The 9799-nt window shown below is 31.7% G+C and overlaps 1 protein-coding gene across 2 annotated transcripts; it reads right to left on the bottom strand.

Annotated features, from left to right (window-relative positions):
• Positions 1–4314: 4314 nt before the first annotated feature.
• Positions 4315–9444, bottom strand: LOC127108470 (uncharacterized). 2 transcript variants are annotated; one of them, XM_051045941.1, is made up of 9 exons: positions 9232–9444; positions 8963–9095; positions 8849–8870; positions 7467–7523; positions 7298–7379; positions 5301–5396; positions 5027–5151; positions 4911–4929; positions 4315–4825 (listed from the first exon to the last, which is right to left on the bottom strand). In XM_051045941.1, exons 2-9 carry the CDS (start codon positions 9063–9065, stop codon positions 4544–4546), a joined length of 786 nt encoding a protein of 261 aa, XP_050901898.1. In that variant the 5' UTR covers positions 9066–9095; positions 9232–9444; the 3' UTR covers positions 4315–4543. The 2 variants fall into 2 exon arrangements, with proteins under 2 accessions (XP_050901898.1, XP_050901899.1); XM_051045942.1 differs by having other exon boundaries at positions 8963–9112; positions 9232–9413.
• Between the last annotated feature and the right edge of the window lie 355 nt (positions 9445–9799).

Below are 9799 nucleotides of genomic sequence, written 5' to 3' on the forward strand. Positions count from 1 at the left end.
GGGCATTCACTTTTCTTGGACGCACTTTGGGTTCCAATATCAGTATTCTTATGTTTCTCACCTTTATCCCAACCAAATATTAATTTGTTACTTCTCCCTCTCTTGCCTGTTTCAGTATCTGAACGAGTGATAATAACAGTTACTTTATTATCGATTCCAACCTCTTTAATCCATCTTATCGCCTCTTCTCGTGTACCAAATCTTTCAGTCGTTATAAACGCATTAGAAGTATCTACACATATTTGGGGAAGATTTTCCATTCATGCACAATAAAAAAAATCAAAAAAATTGCAAACCGGAAGTCTTCAAAGAAGAGTTCCGGAATACATAAAAACAATACCGGAAGACTTCTTCAAAGAGTTCTGGTATGTGTCACTTTGTTTACCGGAACTCTTTCAATAAGTGTTCCGGAACGTTTCTTTTTTATTAAAGAACCGGAACTCTTTGTTGAAGTCTTCCGGTTTACTAATTGGTGTGTTCCGGATGTCTTTCGTTTAGTCTTCCGGTTTGGAAAAAATACATACTTGAAGTCTTTTTCTAGGAGTTCCGGTATGAGGGTGGAATGTGTAATTTTCGTAAGTATCAACTGAATGGTAAAAATGAAATGGTAAATTGGTTAAAACCAGTTAAAGGTAAAATTGGTATTTTTAAAAAATTGTTGGGGTATGAGACTAAACGTAGGGGTATGAAGTAAAATTTTCTAATTTAGTTCTGAGAATTGAGAATTAGGTTGGGCTTTAAGATTTTACTTAGCCCACACTCCTGGTTGTTGGTGGCACACTCCTTTGGAGCCTTTTTTTATGTTCTTTTTATTTTTATTTATGAATTGGGTCTGTTTTGTTTTGAGCTTCAAGAGTTGTAAAGTTTACACCCTATACTAATATGCACCCTACTTGTTTTATTTATTTATTTTAATTTTTTTTATTAATTTAAATTAGTAGTTAATTAATTGATTAGATTTTTATTTGATTAGTTGATTAGATTCTATTTAATTAGTTGTTTTTTAATTGCTAAGGAAAATATTTGATTAATCGTTTAATCGATTTCATTTGTGTTAAGTCGATGAATTAGGTGATTTGTGTTCATACCATCGCATATGTAAATAATTGCGCTCAAGCATAAATTCAATTTCACCACAATTTCAATTGATTTCAATTTCAAACCATTTCAAAATCATTTTCTAAACCATCAACCATTTCATATTCGTAACGCAAATCAAAAGTTTGATCCAACGCCAAGTTTCTTTCTCAAGATAATCCAAAAATAACTAATTTAAACAACTTTGATCATTTTCAAATAATGGAAGAAAAAAACCACATGGATGTAAAGTCCAGTTATAGTCCCGAGTATTAGATCAAATTGTAAAAGCTTGCAAGTCACAAATACTCTACTTTCAATTTAAAAAAAAATCAAACAGTCAAACTTTTTTCGTGTCGCTGCGCGATCAAACTTCAAACTATTTTCACAAACGAAAGGCATTTTGTCTTAAGACGATGCAAGACAACGCTTTTCGTCCACTTATATGTGTAAGTAAGTTAGCAACATTTTCCCATAAATTTTGATATGTCTATCCATTCGACCAGATGCAAACGTTCTCTTATCCACTTGTTTTGGGTAGCAAGCAATGTTTTTCCGTCGATTGTGACAAAATAGCTTTCGCTAAAATCACCCAACAAATAAATATTTTCTATCTATAATTATTGGCCTTGTATTCTTCATCACACTCAGAGATACGTAGAAGAAAGACTCGTAATCTTGTCAGACACATTAATAAAAAAAATTGTGACTCTTTTGGTTCTATCATTTTCCCTTTAACAACTCGAGGAATCCTAACATTTCTAAGCTAACACTAATGCGCACATCTAACTAAACAGTTCTCGTTGAATACAACAGACGTGAGGGATGCTAATACATATCTCTTGCATAATCGACTCTCAAACACAATTTAGTTGCAACGACTATATCATTGTCGTTCTTTTAAAAAATTTATCGATATTTTTTTCCCTTCTTTGAGAATAAATAAAGTTTGATGACGACTCTTTTAATCAATTCCACGAGCGTACAACACACATTACGAGGTCGTATTCTTTTTTTTTAGGTATAATAAAGTTAATTAGGAGATGAAGAATTAAAGAACTATAATAAAGTCAAACATCGATGAGTTTTTATTTTGAACTGCTACATAAAGCTACCGAACTTTATATTCAAATTGGAATATTTAAGTTGGATTTACAACACGGTGGATGTAGTGAATCATTATACTCCCTTTGTTTTAATATGACTATAGTTTAAGGGTTTTTTCACACAAATTAAGGAATATAATAATGTTGTCGTAAGATATTACACTTTTATTAAATTAACTTTATTAAAGTATTAAAAATAGTTGATTCAATTGAAAAAGTTGTAACCATTGCTATATTGAAAATTGAGAATGACAATCATTTTAAATTAAATTTTAGTTGCTAAAATGACCTACGTTTTAAAACGAAGAGAGTACTATAAATATCTCAGGTTCCAGTTCAATTATTGCAGTTTTAGTTTTTATTATCATTTGATTCTAACTTTTTAGTTAAGTTACCCAGATACAAGAATATGCAGGCATGTGGTTACGTGCATTTCCTAGCAAAGGTTTTTATGTTGGGAGATGACACCAAATTTTGGTTGTTTTACTTATATTTCACATATTATTTGTTATGAAAAGCTATAAGAATTTTTCAGTCCAAAAAATATGCGGTTTATTTAGGGATGTCAACTTACATATTTGTTGGTGAAATTCTTCGCAGAAATTATCCTATTCGAGACTTTAAAGATAGAGAATTTTACTTCGTAGAAATAGAAATAGGGATGTCAACTATTCTTCACAAGAGATTATCCTATTTGAAACTTTAAAGATAGAGAATTTGCGAAATGAAAAACAAAATTCTTTTGAAGGTACTTCAACGAAAAACATATCTCTGTCCTACAAAATCTTCTACCCGCATAAAATACAATAATATCCTTAATTAATATATAATTTTAAATTTTTATATAAATTTATTTGTCATTTCATTCATGTAATTTATCTTTAAAAAAAATTATAAGATATGTGCAAACTACGAATGTGCAACTAAAAGACATATATGCTTGGTAAAAGAAAAAGCTAAATGATGATTTTAAAAAAAATAGTTTGAAAATTTTATGGTGATAACTCTCATAAACATATATTAAATATTATCACAATCGATTTATCATAAAAAAAACTAATTTCTTATGGTTTATTTTTGAAACTCAGCAGAAAACATGAGGATCCGAGGATCCCTGGACAGAATCTTCTAGGAATCTGAAAAGGAGATGTATATGGATTCGAAGGCTGAGATCGAAATGAGGATGTATCCCCTGTTACCGCCCTATTGCATCGTCATCAATGACAAAAGTGCACAACAGAACATGTGTTTAACTATTCAATCTGATGATTAAATACATACCCCATTTCTCACTATACTGTTAATTGCGAAGTGGACAATATCACACATTGAATCACGGGTTTTTAAATACAGCAATGCTATTCATACACCAAAATTTGACACCAATACTTACACCATACACTGTTCACGGTATTTATACGGTGAACAGTGTTTTTTTTTTTAAAATAAAAATATATTATTTACAAAATAATATTTTTTTTAAAATAAAAAAATATATTATTTTTTTAAAAAGAAATTATAAATTTACTTTATAGTACAAATATAAAATTGAGTCATTAACCAACTTCATTATAATATTAACTAAAGATATGTAAGTTATTAACCAACTTCAATACTTTATTCGGGAACAATAACCATTCGTGAACAGTAAATTTTTAATAATAAAATAAAGTTGGTTAATAAAATGTAAAACATTGGTTAATGAAGTAATGAAATTGGTTAATAAACTTTCAGATATTAAAAATATTTTTTATTAGTAAAATAAAGTTGGTTAATAAAATATAAAATATGGATTAATAAAGCTATAAAGTTGGTCAATCATATATTTTTATATTCATATTTTTTTAATTTAAAAAATAAAAATAATTTTTTTTATAATATTTTAAATAAATATTATATATATATATATATATATATATATATATATATATATATATATAAACATGTTTTATTTATTTATAATAGAAGAGAGAAATTAACAATAAAAAATTGAAATGGTACTATAAACGGTGTAGGTGTACAAACATTGGTGTATAGATATCATTTCTCTTTTAAATAATCGGAACAACACATTATTCATTTTATTTTGGTTTGGAGCTTTTTTTTAATGGTATAAACATTACACCATATCGAACATAACAACCAAACAAGATGATATAAACACCAATATACAAAATGAAGTCGAAGTATAAGAATACAGACCAATAGGTATTGTAAATGTAAAATAATCAATCTATCCTGTGCGTTTTCATCACGCCTATAGCTGTGAATGCACGAACTTGGAGAAAACACAGGTAGGGGGGTTACCGAAACAATCAATAGGTGCCTAAACCAACACAAGGCGTTCAAAAATTTATTTATCACCTAGAATAACCAGAAGGGGGGTATCCTTGTGGAGGATAAGCATTAGCAGGTGGAGGATAGGCAGTTGGGGGGTAACCAGTAGCAGGATAGCCCTGAGCAGGTTGTGGTGGGGCAGGTGGATAACCATAAGACTGTCCATATGCTGGTTGTGGTGCATACCCAACCGAAGGAGGAACTTGCTGATCAATGCGTGACATCTGCTGAGCAGGGGGCACTGCCATTACGGGATGAGGTCCAAATTTTCCGTCGCGTTTGTCCATTTCAACCTTGTGCTGAGTCTGCAAATAAAATGTGTTGTATTAGTCATGATCATTTAAACAACATACTGATTAACCAACTGCGGGCAATAAGTGACATACTTACCTGCATGCACGCACACACCCTACAAATAAAAAGAAACATATTTAGTACAAAACCTTTCACTATAAAATGCACAATCAATGACAGTATTTGAGAGAGAGAAAGGGAGTAAGACTTACGTGCAGTACACAAGCTCAGCCAAACAAGATAGCAACTGAGACGCCTCTGAAATTTCTTCACTTCCCACAATCATGGCAACAATAGAGAATATGCATGCAACTTGGTTAAGGCAAAACATGAAACCCTAAACAAAATAATTGCACGTGATTTAGCAGAATATCGATAATTAAAAAAATTCAGTGTGTATCAGTATGTGATGTGGTGTGGGTATGAAATAAAGAGATAGGAATAGGAGTAGGAAGGGAAGAAATAGAGGAGAGAGAGAGAGAGTACAATAATGCAGTTATCACACTGAGTAGTTTGAATGTTAAATTCATCTTGCAACAGAAAACGAGTTGAGGCCACTGAATTTCCAAAGCAGAGGAAAACCTGAAACAATGCATAAATATAAAGTTGACAATGTTATCTGAGAACAACAGAAAATTCAAGTGAACTAAAAAAACTAGCTTAAAGGAATCCTTTGTGATCTTTATTTTATTTAATGGTAAAGAAATTGATTTAAACTTGTTTTTGTAAAAACAAAAATGAATTGTATTAATACAACGTACGGAAGGTGCAGAAAGTCTACAAAAAGACCCAAAAGTGGTCCATAAAATTGTTTCACTAATAGCCCCAATGCTCTTTTACAACCATATTCAAATAGAGACTTTCACTTCAACTCTATATTCAGTGCGTTTTCATCTTTTCAATTATGTGATGAGTCTACAGCCTATAATGGAAAATAAAGTTTAAATATAAATGAACTACGGCTCAATAAATGAAAATCAACAACTTACTTATCCACCACCTAAAAGGCTATTTTAAATCTTACACCATTGTTTGACCATGAAACTAGTAATTTATTTCATTATTGACAATGGCATAAAAACTGGTGAAAAGTCACCCTAGGGTCTACATTCTCCATCCTCCATCTTGAAGAATGTATTTCTACTTCTATATACAACCTTGTTCAGAAATCCTCAAGTTTTCTCAAAATCCAATTTAAACGCACAAGTTTCTTTCAAATACTAAATCTAGGTTAATCTTATTTATAGGTTCCCGTACTGTTCGGGGATTTTTAATTCTTATAAGATAAAAGTCACAGACTCCTAGATTGGGAGCTTCCAACTAATTAAATCTAGTAAGATAAAAGTTTTACATCGAGTCCTTGGAGTTTCATATATTCTTAATTCTTCTTAATCAAGCTCTTATTGTTAGAGCACCATAATAGAGGAGGTGTTAAGAGATATTCCCTTGGGATTTGGATCCACTAATGGGGAAAACAATGTGTGCTGACTAAGAACAACATTGTATGGGCTAAAGTAGTCTCACGGAACTTGGTTTGGAAGATTCAAGAAGGCAATATTGTGCCTAGGAGATACAAGCAAAGACAATGAGATCACAGACTCTTCAAGTATTCTCATGAGCAAATGCTACAGCACTTCTTGTTCATATTGATGATAATATTGTTACATGAGATTATCCAACTGAGACAACTACTCAAATAGAAACTATTTGTTGAGTTTGAGATGAAGGCCTGTGGAAAACTTAAGTACATAATGGGAAATGACTTGGCCAACTAAAAGCAAGGCATCTTCATTTCTCAAAGAGAGTATGTGTTTGATCTATTGTAGGAGTCGGGTAAACTTGGATGCAAAGTGTTCTCGTAGAGGAAAATCAGAGTATTGAAGAGGAAAATGTCAAGGTTGACAAGGTCCAATATCAGACTAATGGGAAAGCTGATTTATTTGGTAGACACTACACCAAGTTTAGCTTATCAATCAGTGTTGTGATTCAACTCGTGTATTGTCTGAGGGTAACAAACTTACAAGCAACATATCTTATTCTGCAGTTTACTGATGGAAATTATGCAGGTTTTGTGGGTGATAGAAATCCACTTCTGGTTATTGCACATTCTGGTGCGGGAATCTAGTGGCTTGGAAAAGTAAGAAGGGAAATGTGGTTACTCAATCGGGTGCTGGAGCCGAATTAAGAGCTATAACACAAGGAATTTTTTCCTATTGTTGATGAAAATTAATATTGTTTTATGACAACCATTGTTACATTGCCCCCCTCCTGATAAGATTAATCACCAAAATAAAATAATTCATACAAAATTGGACGTTACATTGTCCCCCTCCTAATATAATTAATCACCCAAATAAAATATTCATACAAAAATAGGATAAAATACCCGGGCCTAACAATCTACCTTGATAAACACCCATAACAGCATGTATAAACATCAGGCATATAAAATAACGAAGGAAAACAAGCAAAAGTTTCTATACCTCGGTACAAAGGCAAAATTCAGGACATTTACTCTCTCCACACCTACCACTGCAGGGCATGTAACCAGCACAACATGTGTATCTGGAAAAAACAAGACAAAAATGTATCACACAAAAAACTGTGCAAGTCATTTTTAAAGTTTGGAAAAGAAAAAACTGTATCAATTACCTTGACATATCATCATAAAGGGCTCGTTTCCGAAGCAAGTATGATACACACGGTGCACTATAATGAGACAACGGGATATTACATTACTACTTGGAAAATAAGTAATTTACAATTATGCATTCATTGAAGGCCGAGAAAAATTGCAATATAACCGAAAGTGCATTGGAGCTAAAAAGTACTAACTACCTACTAAAGAATCGGGTCATTAAATTGACAAGGACCCAAATGATAAGTCAAAAGCTGAGACAGTTTATACAAACTGGTCATAGATGAAATATTTAAACAAAGTACAAAGAGGTACTTGAAAATGCAAACTAGCTCAAAGCACAAAATATACAGCACACTGACGCAGTCCTCTCGAATCAAATCTTAATGAGCATCAAATTTCAAGAAATATGCTTTTCGAATAACCTTAACTACCACATGCATGAGAAAGCTTAAAAGCTCAAGGTGTCCACCGAAGACACATTTTAATCAAATCCATTTGAAAAACTCAAGAGAAGCACAGTCAACTTCATTGAGCAAAGTATCCCATCACCCTCTTTTCTTTCAATGAATAAATAATTCAGCTTGATCAACTAGTGATCAGCATAGATATACATTACAAATAGTCAAAAGATCATCAACTAATTCTGAAGTCACATTCAATATAACAACAGACCACAAAACTTATTGTCTAACATAATTTTAAGAACTCCTGCTCATCAATTACCTAGACGTAGCATCACACTGTGTTATAAGTTCTTTTTAAGCCGAAAAAGTTGTACGGTCATGGAAATCTCACAAGCATAAATTTATTTAATTGTCAATTTCACATTAATTTTAACTTAATCATAATTCAGAAGTAAGCAATGTCTATCTTTATCCCACATTATTCATGTTTTTCACCTTTTCTTCCGCATCTATGGGGGTAGAGATCCTCTACATTTCTCAAATTAAACAGAAAGCTATATTACTAGTGTTCTTAATTGTATAAAAGTCAAATTACACAAAATACACGTCACAATTTCTTCAATGGACATTTATTTATACACCGAAAACTTTCCTAATGAAACTCTACATTTCAATTGAAAAATGGAGATGAACCTACTCCATCTACATACTTTAAAAAAAAACATATTAAACAAATAATAGCTCCGATCAAATCGAATCGAGTACAGAGATTCCAAAACGCAACAAGTATCTCAACCTATATGAATAGTCAATGCAAGTCAACGCATATCCAATATCTAAAATCCAGAATCATCAACTATAACAGTAGAAACAGAAAACAAAAATTCAAAACACAATCACAGAATGAGAAGAATTCACGATCAGATCTAAAACAGCAACATATGAAAAATTCGCTCAACTACATTAAGAGAAGGTTACAGATCACATACCACCACAAGGAGAAACAGCAATCTGCGGAGAATTCAATTTCAGAAACGAAATGAGTAATTAAACTCACAAGACAGAAATCGAAAATAGAAGAGTGAGAGTGAGAGTGTGCTTACATGGAGTATCCGCCTGGATAGTTCTCAATAGATCGGTGTGCCAGAGATTCCGGTAATTCTGCCGGAGTTGCATTTTCTCCAGATTCTGCTGATTCGCCGCCATCTCCTATAGATTTTCTTCTTCAACGGAGAACTAACAGAAACAAAACCCTAGATCCGATTATTCCAGAGAGAAAACGCGTATAGTGTATATATATTTCTACAAAATGAAAAGAAAAAACAATAATAATGGTGTTTGTTTGTATGCAAAGAAAGGAAAAGAGTATTACTAAAAAATTGATTGAAGAGAACTGCGGAAGAAATGGAATGCGCGTTGGAGTGGAATTTGAAAAAGGGAAAGTCTTTAAAGGCCGGCCCTTTGATTTTTTCAGTTGGCTTGGCTTCCTGGCTGTTTCTAAAGTTCACAAAAGACTTGAGCTGACCCTTTGAAATGACGGAACGTATGGTATAGAATACTAATGCTATTATCGAAGTTTTCGACTTTAGCAACTGGGTTACTCGCTGTAACGGGTTAAAAAAATTCTTTTTGTCTCCATTAGTTTAAAATTATTAGTACTAGCGTCCTGACTCCGCTTTCACATAAAACTGAATTATATTTATATTTAACTTTAATTTTATTTTAAATTATTTATAAAATATTTTAAAATAATAAATACAAAGAATAACAAATCATCGGATAACTGAAAAAAAAAATTAAGATTTATGTTTTGACTTTATATATTAATTAGCGTTCAAACGTTTTTTTATTACGCGTGAAAATATTGACAATGTCTTTTTTTATAAGTTTGATTTTAATATAAATTATTTATATGATAAAAAGTATGATATTTATTCAGA

The sequence above is a fragment of the Lathyrus oleraceus genome, chromosome 7 (genome assembly GCF_024323335.1).
Source record: "Lathyrus oleraceus cultivar Zhongwan6 chromosome 7, CAAS_Psat_ZW6_1.0, whole genome shotgun sequence".
NCBI classification, from domain to species: Eukaryota; Viridiplantae; Streptophyta; class Magnoliopsida; order Fabales; family Fabaceae; genus Lathyrus; species Lathyrus oleraceus.

What these genes read in the sequence shown, in the direction of transcription:
- LOC127108470 (XM_051045941.1), bottom strand. Translation starts at nt 9,065, where the DNA reads ATGGCGGCGAATCAGCAGAATCTGGAGAAAATGCAACTCCGGCAGAAT. An exon ending in TATCCAGGCGGATACTCCAT is followed by an intron (nt 8,871 to 8,962) that starts GTAAGCACACTC and finishes AATTCTCCGCAG; the next exon opens with ATTGCTGTTTCTCCTTGTGG. An exon ending in AATTTTGCCTTTGTACCGAG is followed by an intron (nt 5,397 to 7,297) that starts GTATAGAAACTT and finishes GCATTGTTTCAG; the next exon opens with GTTTTCCTCTGCTTTGGAAA.